General features: G+C 38.1%; 1 protein-coding gene across 4 annotated transcripts in view; it reads left to right on the top strand.

The window, feature by feature from the left end:
- Dach1 (dachshund family transcription factor 1) overlaps positions 1–20000 on the top strand; it is a 410763-nt gene that overhangs the window by 349337 nt on the left and 41426 nt on the right. For all 4 annotated transcript variants that reach the window (XM_060391521.1, XM_060391520.1, XM_060391523.1 and 1 more), the window contains one exon: positions 10791–10942. In XM_060391521.1, the coding sequence (XP_060247504.1) occupies positions 10791–10942 (152 nt within the window). The remainder of the gene's footprint in view (positions 1–10790; positions 10943–20000) is intronic.

The following is a 20000-nucleotide window of genomic DNA, read 5'->3' as shown; positions in this document are numbered from 1 at the left end:
GAGCGATAAATACTGATTCCTTGTGGTTCTGAAGAGAATGATGCCCCAGCCAAGGACAATGCATGGAAATAGCCAATTGACTCAGTTTCCAAGTGTGGTCTTAGTAAGGGGAGCATGTATGTTTCTCTGCCATAAAGTTAGTGCCAGATTCTCTGATAATCTCCCCCTGGGTGGTTCATCCTTGCCAGGCCACAGAGGAAGACAATACAACCACTCCTGATAGGCTAGGGTCAAATAGAAGGGGAGGAGGACCTCCTCTTTCAGTGGACTACAGGAGGAGCATAGTGGGAGAAGAAGGAGGGAGGGTGAGATTGGGAAGAGACAAGGGACAGGGTCACAGCTAAGATACAAGTTGAATAAATTGTAATAACTGATAATAAAATAAATATAAAATATTTAAAAAGGAAGACATATTTTTAAGTTCCTGTGGCTTGTATTTCATCATTATGCTTAGCAAATAAATAAGCTGACTTGCACAACTTATTTTTGTTAGATCAAGACAATGATGTCTAGCTTAGAGCATCATCCTAGTAGCCTGTTGGGATCAGAGCAGAGCTCTGACCAAGAACCATGGCAACCCTTGCTGCTAGGATGGTGCACCCTCGAGGCAGACAGAGAAGGAATAGGCTCTGAAACTATGAGAGTGATTTATAAACCCAAGTGCAGTCCCCATAGTGTAAAATAAGGAAAAACTTAGGAAGGAGGACAGAATAAGTAAATTCAGAAAACACTAAATTGTTTCTCTCGTATTCCATAAGGTATGGCATTCTGAACCAAGTTTGGCTATGAGCTCAGTATCTCCTTTGATACTTTGGTGGGTGGAGTCTTTTAGAGGTCCTCTGTGGAAGGATCCTTTCCTGTTCCTTGTTTTCTCCTACTTCTGATGTCTATACTTTTTGCCTTTCTGAATGAGGATTAATCATCTTTCCTACGGTCTTCCTTGTTGTTTAGTTTCTTTAGAACTATAGATTTTAATATCTTTATCCTGGAGGGGACAGGAGCGCCAGAAGGAGAACAGGGCCAAAATACCAGGGCCCATTAGGGCCTGGCAGAGACCAATACTCCAATTAAGGACAATGCACGGAGAGGACCTAGACCTCCTTTTAAAAGGAAGCCCATTGGCTGCTCGGTTTCTAAGTGTGCTTCCTAGTAATGGGTACAGGGTCTGTCTCTGACAGGAACTTAGTGGATGGCTCTATAACCACCTTCCCCTGAGGGTTGCAGCTTTGCTGGCCACAGAGGAAGATGATACATCCAACCTTGATGAGACCTGATAAGCTATTGTCAGATAGAAGGGGAGGAGGTCCTCTCCTATCAGAGGACTAGGAAAAGGGCATAGGGGGAGAAGAGGGAGGGAAGGTTTGACTGGGAGGAGATGAGGGAGGGAGCTCCAGCGGGGATACAAGTTGAATAAATTCTAATACATAAATATATAAATAAAATAAAATTAAAAAAGATTAAATTGGAACAAACACAGAAGACACAGAATTGTGACAATTTGCAGGCTTTGATTTAAGTTGACAGAGGAGGGAAAGAGATGCACCTCCATTCATCATATCACAAGTATATATCAGTTTAGAAGTGGTACTTTTAAGGTAAAATATTTTTCCTAAGAGAGACTAAAGCCTGTTGGGAACAGTTGGCAATTAGCAAAGTTATACAGAAAGACATGTTAAGTGACAACACAGTCATAGGTTACTTTTGGGGACTGTTGGCACTTTGCAAAACTGTACAGAGGGAAATGCTCAGTGACAGCATCTTCATAAACTACTACCTGCTAGTGTTGCTAAGTCTATCACAGCTGGACTGCAAGAAATGCTATTGGGAGAGATAACGTAGCTGGAAGAGAGAAGGATCATGTATAAGTGGAAGCAGGCAATCTGTAGGAATCTGGCTGTTTAGGATGACCACTAATTGAGTTTAAGGAGTAAATTAAGACTTCAGCCTATATGAAGAGTTTACAGTTTTTTTTTTTACAATAAGAAACTTTTGAAAAAAAAAAGAAACTATTGTATGTATAGTATACTTGTGTTACATGCATGTGCTTATAACTAATCTATTTCAATAACCTGTATATGATTTTTACTTTTACTTCAGAGATAAGAACAGGAGCTCTGGAAGAGAGCTATTTGTACTCCAAATTCTAGCTACTATCTTGATAACTAAGTTAGCTTTACCAGTTAATTATTTTCTACCTGCACATCTTCAAATGTAAAATGGGTATAACAAAAGGCACGCTCCTTTCACAATTGTGGTGAGAATTTCCTGAGTCAGTGATGCTATGTTTTGGATAGAGAAAGTGCTTAATGTGGATCAGGTGTTTAGTGATGAAGATGATCTTCATATCAATCTTTGAAAGAAGAATGTGTTAGTAAAACTTATACTGTATAACATAATTTATCAGTTAACTGGTTACTCGCAGAAAATTAAAGTATTCATAAAATTAGAACAGGGTACTATGTTCTTTTATGTTATTCAGCCTTCACAATAACTGTGTCAAAAATAATATATTTTTTTATGTTTTCCACCCAGTTTTTTTCTTCCCTCAGAAACATGAAGAGAATCATAAATGCGATGAATTTGTTCTTCTTTGTTCTTTCTTCAAACTTCCTATTCATTGACAACACACCTTTAAAGAAAACCAAACAAGTATACATAAACTTGCACTTTAATAAGCATTGAACAATTATCTATAAACTTACACTTGAAAACGTTTTGGAACAATCCCTTAGTAGGCATGCTTCATATGAACAATAAAGAATCGATTGTGGAGATTTTTATCTCAACCCTTTTATAATTCCCTGATAACTTCAGTCAAAAACCCCATGGGAAAATCAGAGTTTAAATAATCCACTACTCAGAACTGCTTTGTATTTCAGGGAACTTTTTCTGAAGTGTTCTGTTATTCACTAAGAAATGGGATTCACTTTTTACTGGAAGACTCATAAATGAATTAGAAGGGAACAGAGGTGATGAGAAGTGAACAGGATGGCGAACCATGGAGCTCTGACATTGCCTAGGCTTTCTCTTCATTTTTATCTTACTTGTAAGGTAATATTAATTTTGAAAAAGCCTTGGACTTATGTGACAACCCCTCCCCACTCCTCATCAAACATTTCTGAAGCACAGTTCTGAAACTCACTTTTGGCAGATGTAAATTTAAGTAAATTGGCCAAGGTCACAGCACAATAAGGTAGAGTTATCAAGGGAATGCAGTTTCCTGCTTTCCACCATCCACGAAATTAGAGTAGCCCCACCCAGAAAAATGAAAGCTTTTTTTTTTCTTTTCTTTCCGAAATCATAAAGTACGATTTAGAAACTGTTTTGATCATTAATTCAGGCTTGCACAAATGGTCTTTCAAAGCTAGGGAATGGTTTCTGTGTACCTTAGTCAACTGCTACAACTGTCCTTAACTACAGTCCATACAACCTGTTTTCAAAGGCAAGCCAGTATCAGTTAGAGCTCAACCATAAGATTTGTCCTTTATGTAGTATGACACGATGAAGAAGCTATCTGTAGGAACAAAACTAGTTCAGTTTCCATGGTCAAGCACAGACTGTAAAGCAGATTATTAAAGTACACAGAAATAGGAAATTAGATCAGAAGTGATGTTTTACTGTGAGGTCTTCTTTGGACCTTATAAAATGAGAAAGAAGTAACCTTGTTCTATTTCTGCATCCTGAAAAAAAAAAAAAGCCTCCTAGCAGGCACATCACCTTTAATTAGGTTTCTGCTTTGGGGAAGCATTTTACCAGCCCCCTTTCATTTATTTTTAATGATGTTATCACTAACAGGCAAACAGTCCCTTAATAAAACAAAAACAGTTTCTATATAAAGCCTGGTGTACATGTCCTGAGTCAGTCATCTAAAAACAAATGTTATGATCGTTTCCCTTGTGCTCTTAGAACCCTTAATGGCCCTACTGTGCAGATACACAAAACATTAACCCAGGAAACAGAACAGTGTGTGTTGTGCAGCCTTCAATAAATGCTTTCCCATACTCACTTGCAGCATCAGCAGTAAGGTTAAGTCTGCAGGGTCATGGAAGAGACAGAAAGGTCAATTAAATGGGATCTTCTCAGCAAACCCTATGCCAGCTCTTTCATAATCATTCACAGCTCACTACTTTATGAAGCAAGAAGGGGTGAAAGCAATCCCACATGTTTATGAGGTAAATCAGTGTGTGTGTGTGTGTGTGTGTGTGTGTGTGTGTGTGTGTCTGTGTCTGTGTCTGTGTGTCTGTGTGTGCTTAACGCTTGAAATTCCTAGTTGTGAGGGCAATAAACTTGTATGCACAAGTATCCACCTGCAAACATAGGTTTTAGCTCCTGGAATTATTTTGTTGTCCAACTCAAGTTTTTAAATATACGTGTACAGCCTGACTTTTGTACACAGATAAAAGAACTGTAAATATACAAAATATAGAAAGTCAAATTTTTAGAACAAAGGTAGAAAATATGCTTTCCAGTTAAAATTCCATTGAAATACAATTTTTTTTCAGTTTATTAGAGACTCAGAATTCCCTGAGCAGCCAACCCTGCAAAGTTCACTTATGTGACCTTTCTCACTCTTCCTGCATAGCCTCCAACAAAAATTCACCGCTTAGCTCTCCCCATGAAGATTCTTGTTTTATTCTTCTATCCTGTCTCAATTCATGTCACCCCAAAATAATTTCATCTTATTTTTAAGTAAACAGAGTGTCATGTAAATCCGTCCTTTGTCAAATGATCTGGTTGAGATTATAATTTGAGATATCTAAACTTTCCAATAGAGGGTATTTTAATTTTACTATTATGTGTGCAAAATCACTTTCATGAAAAAGGAGATTTCTTATTTCTGCATTATGAAGTCTTCCATATTTGCTGCTCTTTCCTTCATTCACACATATTGTCAACAAAAATTTAAAAGGCCTGGTTCGTGTGGCCCTTCTGAGATTATGGATATACTTTCTCTTTGTCTAAGTAATGACCCCTAACATTTAAGCACATTTGAAAAACAGAACAAATCTATCTAAAAGTGAAGAACCCCCTTTGGAGATAATAGTTTCATAGAATAAACTGCAATAAATCTAAGTTAAAATGGAAAAAAAAAAATGTATGCTTGATGTAGTTTTTAAACATACCTCAATAATATCTATATTTATATATTATTTTCTTTTTTACATTATATTTTTGTGTGTGCATTTATGTGTGTGTGTGTGTGTGTGTGTGTGTGTGTGTGTGTGTATAGGTGTACCTCTGTGAATATTAAGGCCATGGGTTACACTTAGCTATCATTTCTTAGCTGCTGTCTAACTTCTTTTTTGGAGACAGCCAGTTGTCTTGGCCTACAACTCACCATGCAGACTGAGTTGGCCAGCTCATGGGTCTTAAAGTCAGTTCTTTTGTCTCTTCCTCACCAGCACCAGGATTACACGCATGTGCTAGCACAACCACATTTTATGTAGATTCTGAGGATCAAACTCAGATCCTTTTCTTTGCAAGGGAAGCATTTCACCGTCTGTGCTATATCCCCAGCTGTCCGTATGAATTTCTCCAAATTTGGGCTCCCAAGTTCTCAATACTGCTTAGAATCTATTCAAAATGCTTCTAGGTGTTTTTTTATGCTGTCCTCACTCAGTCTGTACCCATGAACTCTGTCAACATAATGCATCTTTATCACAGGTTTATTACTAGACAGAAGATAGATACCACAGGCAAATGATGGAGAGATGACATTTCTTTATGCTGCATGAAAATGAGTTTATAAAAGGAAAATTCATGGAAGATTTTATTTTTCCATATTCACACTAATGTGTTTTATATTTTACCAAGATTTTTTTGCAAGTATGTTCTAACTAGATTAAAGTATAATCCTTTGATCTTAAGCTAATTCCTGTTATACATTAGCCAAATCTACTTCATATAAGATGGTTTTCATCTCTGAAAACAATTGTTAGCATCAAGACTGGAACTCACTTTCTGGTTCTAAGAATGTTTGTTCTTTATTTGAATTTGGCTGTATCATAATTTCTTTTATTTTAAAAAAAAATTAGGATGGTAGTGGAGAGTTAGCATGATACTTAAAAAGGTTTTGCTTTTGCAGAGGGCCTGCTTCAATTCTTAGCACTAATGTTGGGCAGCCTCTTATAGCTTCAGCACCACGAAATTTGACATGCTCCTGACCTAGCCTGACTAGGTCTTATGTCTGGGTGTATTTATCTGAGCACGAGTGTTGTATTTTTAAGTTATTCTTGCTCCCATTTTAGGTCAGTAGTACTACTGAAGAATTTGGTTTCTGGTAGAAATTTATTAAAACAACAAAGAGAAGTTTATATTTTTATAAAAATATATTCACTTCTAAATGGAAATTACTATATTTTCTGTAATATTTTTCAGCAATTTCTTTACCAGTATAGTAATAATTTTCATACAAATTCCCATTCTTTAGCTTGGAATGGGAAGTTTAATAATGATAAAAGCCATTACCAAGCAACGAGCATGCACAGACACACACACACACACACACACACACACACACACACACACACTTGAGAGTATGTGTAATTCAGACCCAAAGGGACTGGTTATGAAAATAACAACTGAGTTAGATTTTATTAACAGGAAAGAAAACATTTTAAGAGCAGAGGGCCATTATTTTTTTTAAACAACATTGTTCCTTAGGATATCCTGCTAAATTGTTATGTGTGATAAGATTGAAGAGGAAAGAGGCTTGTCTTTCAGAGACATCAATCTTCCTGATGGTCTCTCAGTAAAAAGTGTCTTAAAGTGTGAGCAGAATTCTGAATTCAGGTGATAAGGAAAGCCGAAATACAATGTTTTCATCCTTTATTGTATAATTGAAATGTTTTTCTTTTCCATTTGTACTTTCAATTTCTATTATCCTGATTATATGATGAGAAAATTGTCAGCATATTTATCGTGTAATTACTCACATTTCAATCAGAAATTTTTCTGAGCATTAAAATCAAATTACTTGTTAAACTGTAGCGTGTGCCATTCCATTTTCCAATAATGCTTAAAAGTGAATAATCTCTTTTTAGAATTGAAGTATAATAACCTAATAGGTCACTACCATGAGAGCTTCATCTAACATGTGTTGGGTACCAGCATCACCTAACGGTAGCTCCAATAGTTCAGTATCTGCCTTTGGCTGCATGACCCCTTCTTCACAGTGTGCTGTGTGTGTCTTTTCCTTTTTCAAATCTCCCTCTGCTTTTTATCCTGGGTACGCATGCTGTTGGACTTAGGTCTCATTCTTCACAAAGTAATCTCATCTTAAGTTTGTGAGACACATCTGTATCTCAAAGATGTATCTGTGGGGGGGAACCTTTCCAAATAACGTTAAAAATATGGGCATATGCTTTCTTCCCTATACAGGACAGCTTTCATTTATTATTGTTTTGTTTTTCTTTTATTGAAAATAGATTTTTTTTCATACAATATATTCTGGTTCCAGTTTCTCCTCCCAAAACTCCTCAGAGATCCTCCCCACCTCCCCTCTGAACCAAATCTACAACCTTTATGTTCCTCATTAGAAAAAGCACAAACATCTAAAGAAAAACAATAAAATAAAATAAAACAGACTGGAATAGGACAAAACAAACAAGCAACACAGAGTCAAAGGAAAAGCACAAACTGGACACACAAACTGGAATCCATAAAATATACACAATGGGCCTGAAGGTTAAAAAAAAAACAAAAAACAAAACAAAACTGAGAAACTCATTTGTGTTGGCCATTTACTGCAGAACATAGAGCCTGCCCTTAACAGTGGTTTGTATTGCCAGTGAGATCCCACAGGAGATAACTAATTTTTCATTTGTGAATGGTGACCAATTGAAGATAGCTTTGGTATGGGATCTTGTGTCCACTTCTTCTCTGAGAACTAAGAACCCATCTGGCTTAGACCCATAAGGCTCTGTGCGTGCTGCCACAGCCCCTGGGTTAGTTCACATGTGTGTCAGTTGTCCTGTCTTGTGAGAGCCTTGTTCTTTTGGTGTTCTCCATCCTCACTGGCTCTTTTGATGATCACCATTCAAATCACTACAGGAATAAAATGGATTTCCTTACACAGTTCTTGTAATTTCTGATCATTTATAATCAGATACTAAAACCAGTTGGCAAATGACATAATGATCCACAGATCACAAAACTTGTCCAGACAATTGTCATCTGTACACAATTTCTAAAACTATTTGCAGCCATTTCAAGTTCAAGTCAGATCTGTGGATGTGTGCTCCTTTTCTCTTCACATTTTCAAGTTAATAGAGATCACGTAATGCCCAGACTGCCATATTTTTTGGACTCGAACATTTGCTTAAATCTCCCAAGAATATTTCAGGTATCAAAGGTCACTTTCACTTAAAAAGAGAGAGACAGGGCCTTAATCTTACAATCTGTGCAGGAGAAGTAAAGTAGACTTTTATGATGGTGATTACTGTGAGTTGACAGTGTTTTCTCAGATAATAGCATATTGAGACCCAAGTGAATATTTTTGGTTTATTTGATCTTTGAGTAGTACTTGCCTTATATTCCTTTTTTAAAAAAAGTGTTTGTTGAACTTTAAAAAAATATTTTTTCTTACTATTTTAAGTTGTTCAGCCCTAAATTTATAGCAAATGAAAGTCAATTCTTATATATAAGACTAAGTGAAATAGTAGAAACAATGTTATCACAAATATGCTTGCACATATGCTCAATAGAGTCGTAAGCATTGGCTGGGATGAACAGTGGGTAATCAACTCACAATAGGATGTAAAGTGCTTCATACTCTAACAACTAGTTAATTATTACTTAGAACTGGTCACTCAGTCTACATGGCTTTCATGATGCGTTTACCTGTACCTTTTACTTCCACCTTTAATATCCTGTTTCAATAGTTAACAGCACATGAATGTAGGCATGGGGACGATGCAATAATTTGCCTCTCAACTGCCAAGCACAGTCATGTGCAAATACACTGAAATTATAACAATAATTATGCGTGATAAAAGAGATGATCAAATGTGTGCATAGATACATTTGGCTCTCATATTCTGCCTGGTCTTTCCAAATGATGAAATCATAGACACAAAGGTGACAGCATGCTCAGGTGGTCATCAGGCTGTATGCCTTTGTTCAAAAGACAAGCAACCATGATCTCCATGATATATTAAGGAAGACATTCTTACCATGTGACAGCTAAGGTGATACTGTTAAAAAAATTTTTTGCCCTCTTTTCTTAAACAATGACTCATGCACCTAGCTGTTCAACAAGTGCCTTTTCAGAGCTATTATGAGAAAACACTAGCAGCCTTCCTCTAGAAAAGTAATTTTTGACAGCTAAATAAACAGTGTCCAAAATTACCTTGCTGATAGTAGCCACGCTGCAGCCCTATCCAAGCCCTAAAGCTTTTCTCTACCCTAAATGAAAGCTGTGATAGCATCCTGAGTCCAGGCTTAGTTGGTTGCTGTTTCTTCTTCTGGTACATGCTGCTTGAGATCATCAGTCAGTGACTTAACAGAGGCAGTGGAAGGAGAAATTGCAGAAGAGTGAGTGAGTGTGACAGGAAGATAGCCAACAGGACACCTTCTGTCTCTTACATCCTTTCCCAACCTTCTTCCTGTTTGATTCACTGACTAAAAATCTGGAAGGGTGAAGGACATGACTTAGCATGTTCTAACATTAGTGGGGACAATAAGCTGTGGCATCTTCTTTAATGTTTCTGCCCTAGAGAGAGATCCCTGGAAAATGTGTTCTGTGATAAGGTGTTGTAATGTAAAACAAAAGAAAGACTGAGTACAATAGAATCAACTTATAAGCAAATTCAAGTATGCTGAAAATTTTAGCCATTTGTATAGTTGGGAGATATGACCAGGAATAAGTAAATACATTGTGATGATTAATTTCTCTAGGGTGAAATGTGAAAATATTATAAAAAGGAGATTACTATCCTGAATAAAGTTTTCTCTGTGATTAAGTCATTGTTTCAATTTCATTGGAAAGTTTAAACGAAATGAAAACTTTTTAGAATAAAGTGTGAGTACTTGTGTTTGGACAACATGGCTTAAATGTTGAAGAACGTGGAATCAACGAAATAATAACTTACCTGAGAAGAGTAATATAATTTCCATTTTTATTATTTTAATTATTTTTCTCCATTTCCCTTTTTATGTGTGAAAGCTTTATATGTTTAAGTTTTTAAAACTAGAGTTTTAGCTAATGAGAGTGATTATATTAATTGTAATTTAGAAACATATTTGTAAATGTAATCTTCCCATTTAGATATTAAAAAACCAAAATTAAAAAAAAAGAGGTTTCACTTGTAGATTCTTTGTTAAGCTTATTAAGACTGCATTTGGATGAACCATCAACATAAAAGAAGGGTTAATTGGGAAAGAAACAGACAAAACATTTCTCTTATATAAAGCTTTAGAAAAACTCTTTTGTCAATCTGAAGAGAAGAAACTAAAAAGAGATAATTGGGAAGGTGCCCATAAAGTCAGCCGGAATATATTATCACAACTATATATGAGATAATATTTGTTTTAAAAAGATTCTATGGCACTGTAAACTCAGTCTCATTAGAGACTGCATTTAAAAGGCTTATAAAGTTACTCATTAATGTTATCTTGTTGTATCTCCACAGCTTTTTCATTAAAGAAAATTCAGCAGAAAGCATTTTCTCCTGATAGCAGGAACCAATTTGCAATAAATGTTCTGGAAACCACTAGGGAAGCCATTACTGAGGTCTAATAAAAACAGACAAGCGTAACTTGTTCTATATTTTTGTTTCAATCACATACAGATGAGACCCCGCTTTCTACACCAACCGCAAGAGACAGCATCGACAAACTTTCTCTAACTGGGCATGGACAACCACTCCCGCCAGGCTTCCCATCTCCCTTTCTGTTTCCTGATGGCCTGTCTTCAATAGAGACCCTTCTCACTAACATTCAGGTAGGTCTCTTTTTATTGTAAAACAAAGAAGCAAGAAACACACAAAGGTGAATTATTTTTCTAAAATACAACCTACTTTAAATAATTATTGTAAGAGACTGGGTGACCCATGGTGTTACAAAATTAAATTTTAACTTTCTACACTAATTGCAATTTTGTAGAAATATGGAACAGATAATTTATATTGTCCCATATTAAGGATAGGCAAAACTGATGTGAGCATTTATGAAAAGCATTCCCCCAACTGCTCTTTTTATTGCCAAATAATGGAACCAATTTAAGTGTATAAATTTGTCTGGCTTACCAAATGACAGCATTTGAGTTCTAATAAATATTTAGATGTTTTTAAACTTCTGGCCTTCCAGTGAGGAAATGATATGTTTAGTCATTTTAAATATGTCTAATATAGAAGAATCCTAAATAATCTCTTCTCCCATAAATAAGTTTGTTTCAGATAGTGGGTACTCTTCAAAGAACAGACTTCAAAAAGCTATAGAAAAGTTTCCACGGATTTCCTATGTGGTCCTCAGGATGTATATTTTACGTACACTACATTATGAATCAAAAATGCTTAGAGTTAACAATAACATAGTGCAGGGAGCCAAGATAATAAAAGTGTTTGGGACAGAAGAAAGCATAGTTGTCTTGCCATGCATGAAGAGATCATGTGGGCCCCAGATGGAGCTCTCTGCTGTTTCTCCATCTTGGGAGGGTCGGGAAGAAAGATGAGAGATACAGATGCTGTTAGTCCAGCGCTCAGTCCTTGGTTCTATTTTTTAAAACACATTTCCTACCATATTAAACATTGCTCCAGTAGAAATGTAATTAATTTTATTTACCTCTCCAAGGACATAACAGAAGGCCTTTAATGTAACATATCTGTTCATCTCTTAATGTGGCATTTTTAATATGAATGTAATTAGAACTGGTAGAACTGTATTCAACATTAAGGTTTTATATTTTAGTAATTGAAAGAAGTCATCAGTCCAGTCTCATTTCAGTCATGGCCAAATTACTGATTATATCCAAAAGTAAACATAAGATATTTTCCTTGAGATTAAGACTCTACCAAATGCTGAGCCCTAAATGGGATCTCTTGTATCATACCTGAGCATGTTGTAAGAGCCAAGGGCAGTTGACGACTATAAGGAAAATGTGTTTTCAGGACATAGTAGGAAAGTTGTGCATAGGAGTCCACAGCAGACTAGACAGCTGCATGCAAACTATGAAAGCTCAAGGTAGACAAAACCCTCAGCATATAAAAAGAGGAGGGTAGAGCCTTACCCCTCATTGGGGAACTACATGAAATTAATAGCTGCTGGGATAAGATTCTGATCTTATTGTGGGTACAGACCTGCTAATTAGACAATGCCCCAATGAAGAGCACAAATCTGAATGTATATGAGCAAGACAAATTGTAATTGATAGGGGGAAGGAAGGAGAGAGAGAGAGAGAAGGAGATAGAGACTCAGAGAGAGAAGAGACAAAGATGTATAGGTATGGAGTTAGATCTGGGAAGAGTGAGGGTAGAGGTGAATATGATTAAAACTTACACAAACCAAGGACCATGCATGGAGAAGACCTAGACCACCTGCTTAGATGTAACCCATGGGCAGCTTGATCTTCATGTGGGTTCCCTAGTAAGGGGAGCAGGGGCATCTCTTACTTGGACTCAGTGGCCGGCTCTTTGATCACTTCTCCCTGCTGAAGTGGCCTAACTAGGCCACAGAGAAAGAGGATCAGACAGTCCTAATGAGACCTGATAGGCTAGAGTCAGATAGGGGAGGAGGATCTCTGCCATCAGAGGACTAGGGGACCAACTTAGGGGGAGAAGAAGGAGGGATGGTGGGACCAGGAGGAGATGAGGGAAGGGGCTACATCAAGGATACAAAAACAAAACAAAACAAAAAGTAAAACAAAAAAAAATGAAACAAACATCAACAACAAAACCCAACTTACACAAAATTCTCTCAAGGAACTAATAAAGTCAGTAAGGTAGGAGAACAGTTCATTTTATTCTATGTATAATGCCATATTAAGCTATCTCAGAACTTTCTAAGCAGACTAAAGATAATTTGACATGAATTTCAGCACAAAAGAATTTCTAGTCTCTTAGAAGAAAGCAGCTTACTCATATGAGGAATGGTGGCGTAGTAGGTTTGAGTACTGTTCTGAAATTCACAGATCTAAGTCAAACACTGACAATTAGTTCCTCTACTTCATGGCAGTGTTTTTAGTCTAGGCATGATATTCTTATCATTTCAAACGAAGTATTTATTTTAGAAAGGATAAATACAACCCCCCCTCTCTCCCTTTTTAATTCGTTACAATTTATTCACTTTGTAACCCAGCTGTCCCCCCTCCTCATCATGCCCTCCCTCTCCTCCCAAACTCCTCCCTCAGGCCACTGATAGTGGCCTTCCCCTTCCTCTTTCCCCTCCATCGGACGCTAGCCTATCAGGTCTCATCAGGACTGTCTTCATTGTCTTCCTCTGTGGCTTCTGTTTATTTAACGTACTCTAAATCTGGCCTCTTTTTCAAACATAAGTCAGAGGATATATTTTAAAAGAACTAACAGCAGGATGATAAGTAAAACTAGGTAAATTATTGGGTGTTAGGTTTTATTGATTCAGATCTGGAGCACATAAAGCTAGATCAGCAATAAAAATCTTTCATTAAAAATTATATTTCTTTACATCAATCTTACACATATGTATGTATAGACATGGGTACTATATACCTATGAATATTTAACATATCCTCAAATATACATGCATGCATATTTGCATACTAAAGTAACACTAAAAATCACTGATTTCCAAATGCACATACACAAATAGATATACATACTGACAATCATACATACACTGAATTCTTGATGATTTCATATCAGTTTGTAAAACACCATACATAGATGCTAACTGTTATTTTTTGGGACAAATTACCTACTTATCTTAGGTATCATATAGAATGTTTAAACAGTCATGACCCTGGCTTATTAGGCATAGAGTATGAATGTGTTTGCCATCTATATTTTAATTTAGGTAATTACAATCTGCCCACCTCAATTTCTTCTGCAGTTTTCAGTCTGAATAAGTGAGCACTCTGCTTTCTGTGCCAAAACTGTAACATATACATATAGTCAGTGGAAAGCTCTATGCTTTTCTTGAAAATACCTTGTTAATATTAGGATCAATTTCCTCAAATGCTTCAAAACACTGTTTAAAGTGTCATTGTTTTAAATGCAAATGATTTCACAATATAGTATCAATTGATACATTTTAATAATTAAATTTGTGATAATTACGACAGATGTCTCCTCTACAATATCGTTTCAAAACTTATTTGCATAATTGCCATCTCTACTTTAGAAGTAAGACTCAGGGAAAATATTATATTTACATGTATTACTGGAACACATTTTAGAAAACATTTTTAATATTGCTTTGAGATTTTTTTTAATAACCTGGAAGAGTTATGGAGTTTGCTTTATGTCACCTGAGCATTTCTCTACACTAATAGTGTAATGAATATAGTGATAATGAAAATATCTAGAGTAAATAGTGGTGATGATAAAATTAAAAATAAAAATAATAATAATTTTAAAACAATAAAATAAAAAATAAAGTTTCTTTCCATTGTGGTTTTACATGATATCTTGTTGTAGTCAGTATGTACCTGTTGCACTATGTCCTTCTCCATCAATGATGTCCTTGGATAAGACACTGGGAGGTTTTTTGTGAGGAGATGCTTAGGATCAAATATTTGTTTCTACACACTGGTTGCCGCATTACTTCCAGCCTAAATTACAAAAGTATTAACTCTTAGAACTGACGGTGTTATTGTTTGTTTTTGTGTGTCTTCACCCTAGAGCCAGTATATACAGTGAAAAAGCGATTTCATCGTAACATGAGTAGAAATGAGGCTAGTGAGGGAACTCAGTGTGTAAGGACACCTGTGACTTACAAATAGTGGAGAAAGAAGATTAGTAAGTAAAATTTGAAATATGAAAATATTTCAAATAGTTATGGATGAAGCTATCCTTGAAGATGCTTACAAGGAAATGTATGTGTGAGGAAGTGAGCTCATTGAGACTTATGTGCAAAGAGAAATTACAAACTGGCATTGGCGTCAGTAGCAGAGTTCCACTTATCCGGAACATTCAGGGCCTTATGTTCAATATTCCAGTGTCACAAAAAATGGCACAACTACATCAGAAGTAAACCAGAGTAGGAAAACCTAAAAGACATAGTAAAGTTAGAAAAGAGCAGTACCAGATTTCAGTTTATTTATTTTTTTTATTTTTTAATGTTAGTTACAGTTTATTAACTGTGTATCCCAGCTGTATCCTGTTCCCTCATTCCCTCCCAATCCTACCCTCCCTCCCTCATCTCCTCCTTGCCCCTTCTAAGTCCACTGATAGGGGAGGACCTCCTCCCCTTTCATCTAACCCTGGTTATCAGGTATCTTCAGGACTGGCTGCAAATTCCTCCTCTGTGGCCTACGAGGGCTGTTCCTCCCTTGGAAGGGGGGAGGTCAAAAAGCCTGCCATTGAGTTCATGTCAGAAATAGTCCCTGTTCCCCTTACTAGGCTACTCACTTGGAGACTGAGCTACCACGGGCTACATCTGAGCAGAGGTTCTAGGTTATATCCATACATGGTCTTTGGTTGGAGAAACAGTCTCATAAAAGACCCCTGTGCCCAGATATATTTGGTCCTTGTGGAGCTCCTGTCCTCTTCAGGTCTTTCTAACTCCCCCTTCTTTCATATGATTCCCTATACTCTGCCCAAGGTTTGGTTATGAGTCTCAGTATCTGCTTTGATACACTCTAGGTAGAGTCTTTCAGAGGCCCTCTGTGGTAGGCTCCTATCCTGTTACTTGTTTTCTCCTACTTCCCATATCCATCCCATTTGTCTTTCTAAGTGAGGATTGATCATCTTACCCTGGGTCCTCTTTCTTGTTTATCTTCTTTAGGTGTATACATTTCAGAATGTTTATCATATCTTGTAGGTCTATATAAGTGAGTATATACCATGTGTGTCTTCTCCTTCTGGGATACCTCACTCAGAATGATCTTGTCTAGATCCCACCATTTGGCTGCAAATTTCATGATTTCCTTGTTTTTATTTCCTCTATTATCCTCTTCATCAGCATAGATGTAAGGTCATCTTCTTGATTTTCTATTGCACTGCATTGTCCTGGGCTGTTTGCTCCTGGATGGCTGGGTTCTGGAGATGCCATATTGCTCTGTCTTTTGTTGGTTGAGCTTTTACGCTGACCTCTACCCATTGGGCTGTTTTAGGTGTTGGCTGTTAGTTTCTGTGCTTCCTAGAGTCCTGAGGTAGGGAGAATCTCCTTGGCCAGAAGATGATTTTTCCTGAAGGAGTCCTCCTCTGCTTTTTGGTTATGGTCACTGTATGGCCAGTGTTTCTCAGGAATTGCCACTGCTCACCTCAGGTGTTTAGCCCTGAGTAGTAGCTGTGGTCTTTGTTAGGCGGGGGGGTGGGTGGGAAGGGGGCTCTCCTCTTACCCATAGAAGTTCTCAAGACAGCTGCCCCACTGCTGGGTTTCTCGTTATAAATTTACTGAGCTGCTGCTGTTGTTACAGTTTTCCAGGTACAGTCCTCTTGAAGAACCTGCTGATTCCCTAGCTGTGGGTTTTTCTCCCAACAGGGAAACTCAGTCCCAACAGGGCACACAGTTCTATTCTGGAAAGTGAGAGGAGTGCCCAGCAAGTCTCTGGCCAGAGGCTGAGTGCTCTACTCTGGGCCTAGAGAATGTGCACCTAGGTTGAGTTGGCGCCTGGGGGCACTGCTCTGGTCTGGAAGCTGGGTGCCTCAGTCTAGACCAGAAGCTGTGTGTCCCTGTCTGGGATGTCGGCTGCAGGCACTGCTCTGGTCCAGATGCTATGGGTGCAGCCCTCTTGAAGGACCAGGGGTTCCCACAGTTTTGTCAGTCTAGCTAGGGGTAACTGGTTGATTCTTGGCACAGTATCTGAGGGCTGCTGTAATGACTCTCTGGCTTTTGTAGGTCTGAGGGTGCAGGTCTGTGCCCCAGTGCCCTAGTGGTACTCAATAATGGCGGCTGAGCACAGCGCTCCTGCCTGCAGTAGAAGGCTAGAGCCTAGAGTCTGCATGAATCCAGAGAGTCTTTTGGTGCTGGGTGTCCTGAACGTTAGACCTGATGATCCCCCCCGCTGGGGGTTTCCTCCTGACAGGGACACCCAGTCTTTGCTTTGGGGACCACCGTTCTGTCTGGGGTGGTGGCGAGTAGAACCCACAGGCACAGACGCCCGTGGCTCCGCCTTTCTGGCCGTTGGGATCCTGGGAGTCTGCCTAAACTGGGTAATTTTCCGGAGACCTTTTCGGGGTGGTGGTATCAGCTGAGTGCTCTGAGATCAGACCAGCCATTTCCCTCCCTGTGGGTTTGCACCCAATGGTGAAACTGAGTCTCTGGTGCCCTGGGGCTCACAGTTCTATCTGAGGAGGCAAATGAATCAGGCGCACAGGCAGGCCCGGGCTCTGTGCCGGAGCCTGGATCCCTGGCTCTGGCTCCGGGCTGGCTCCTGGGGAGCCCGCGGAACCCGAGTCTTTTCCAGGGAATGTCTGGGTGACCTAAGGTCAGTCCCAATCATTTCCTGCTCCGTGGGGTTATCTCTTGACTGGAAAATCCAGTCTGTGATATTGTGGGCCCACAGTTCAGTCTGGGACAGTGACCAGATCACGCTGGCATGTGGCTCTGGGCTAGTGACGAAGCGCCTGGCGGAACCAGGGTCTCTTCCGTGGTTTAGCAGGGTGAGTTAAAGCTGATTGAATCCCCCACTGTGGGGTATCCTCTCACCTGAGAAACACAGTCACTTGTGTTTTATCGCCACAAGTTCTGCTTGCTGGTCACTGTGCCGATCCTGCTGTGCTGCTGTTCAGAATGAGAGTCCTCCTGGCGCCGCCGACTTGCCGCCAATTTCCTTGTTTTTAATTGCTGAGTAGTATTCCATTGTGTAAAAATACCACAATTTCTATATCCATTCCTCCATTGATGGACATCTGGGTTGTTTCATAAGTAAACATAGTCCAATTACAGCATGTGAAAAGCAGTTTCCATTTGAGAGGAAATGCTAGGAAACAGAATTTCCCTAAGCATCAAGACTGAAAAACTCTCATAATCCATCTTCAAACCTGCATCACAATATCATGCAAATTGTTTTGCTATTTATACACTGTGAAGGAAATGAGTAGCTTGTTTATTTGCCTTATTAATATAAAACTTGTTTAAAACTATCTAGAAAATAACCTTGGATTCAAAGCCTGACAAAGTTAAAATTGCATATATTGCTATTACATGCTTTATTCCTAATCACTATTATGTACAATGATTTGTTTTTTTTCTTTTTATTCCCATACAGTTTTGAAAAAGACTGCGGTGAAAAATATTAAAATATACCTAGGATTCTAAACAATAACTGTGATGATAATAGCAATGATAGTTTCAAATCCTGAACTATGTCCTCTATTAGACATATTATTTTCAGTAATAATAATAGTATGATTCCATACTAGTGGACAAATTTACTATGCCAATTACAATAGATATGTAGATTTAAAAATATTTATATTTTTATGTTTTTATTTGTTTCGCACATGGGGTGATGGTTGAAGAAGAGGTTTGTCATGATGCAAGTCTGGAAGGTCAGCGAGGACCTTACATTTGGCTTTCTCCTTCCACTATGGGTGTTCCAGGAGTTGAACTCAGGTCATCAGACTTGATTGAGGTCTAGTGCCTGTAACCACTCTGCCATCACACCAGACCCGGTTGTACTTTACAGTGAACCTCCTTAATCTCTGTATAATCTATCTTTGCAAGTAAGGTTATTGAGAAAGATGTGGTAACAGTGATTTCAGAGCCCTTGCTGACTTACCATCAGTACGCGTGACTCACAAAGTGAGTGGGGAACGAGGCTGCCCAGGAAGTATGTCATTGGTCAACTTTGAGAAACTCTGTATTATTAGTATGAGTGCAGTTTTAACAATGCTTTGGTCATTGTTCATCGCTTTACGCTATTATTTTTTTTTTTCTGTCTTTAAAAGTCTGGCTCTCAAAGGAAACGGTTTTGTTTGTTTGTTTGTTTGTTTTTTATCATGTGGCTGAAGTTCTGATGTAGACTAAGGTCTTGGGTAATTCTCTTATGCCTGAGCCTTGTGGACCTTTCTACTTTTAAGTCTTAATGCTTTGTTAGGCTGAGGAATTGCTTCTAGTCTTCCTCAGCTGGGAAATTCTACTTATTTTTCTGCATGGCACATTATACAGTACAAACTTTGCTATGTAGTTTTCAGAAATAAATTGGGATAAAACACAAAGTTAGAATAAGAAACTTTTACTCATTGCTAGAACTGGCATGCCCAGGACTTGACTTTAATATGCGTAGTTCTGAAAGTCCTTTATAGTGCTTTCTGCTTTGTAGATACCGTACGTAACACTACCAGAGCCACCCACTGATAAGAATTTGTATATGATTACAAACATCATGCTTCACTTGAAAACTAATCTGGACAATCAACCATTGTCTTTCACCATTGCTCTGCCTCAGAGCAAACTTCAACTGTATTTCCTTAGTGTTCTGAGAACTAACCACCCTTTAGAAGGAAAAAAAAAAAAATCATGTTTGAAACCTTCCCCTCTTAACTGCAATACAAAACGTTGTCATGGCACTGGGCAGATACAGCCCTTCCAAGTGATACCACATGGTTGCTGCAACCTTCTGTAAAGAACCTGCCTGGAAAAGTGACAGAAATCTGAGAGTATTGTGACTGATCGTTAAACGGCATCTTACCCACTTGTAAATGTTGTGACCACTGAATGCTGTTGCTTTTTCCCAGCCTCGAGCTCCACTGAACTTGAACTGCTGTCCTCTATTTATTTATGTATTATTACTGCACAGACTTGTCACTAGCAATAACTTCCCTTTGCAAATGTGTCAGTTTGGTCCTAGTGCAGATTTTTGTTCACACTGGACTCCAAATGTTGTGCATTGATTTATAGTCAAAATTTTAAGTTCAACT

Source organism: Meriones unguiculatus, chromosome 9 (assembly GCF_030254825.1).
Source record: "Meriones unguiculatus strain TT.TT164.6M chromosome 9, Bangor_MerUng_6.1, whole genome shotgun sequence".
Classification (NCBI taxonomy): Eukaryota; Metazoa; Chordata; class Mammalia; order Rodentia; family Muridae; genus Meriones; species Meriones unguiculatus.
This window is presented reverse-complemented; position numbering and strand designations above follow the sequence as displayed.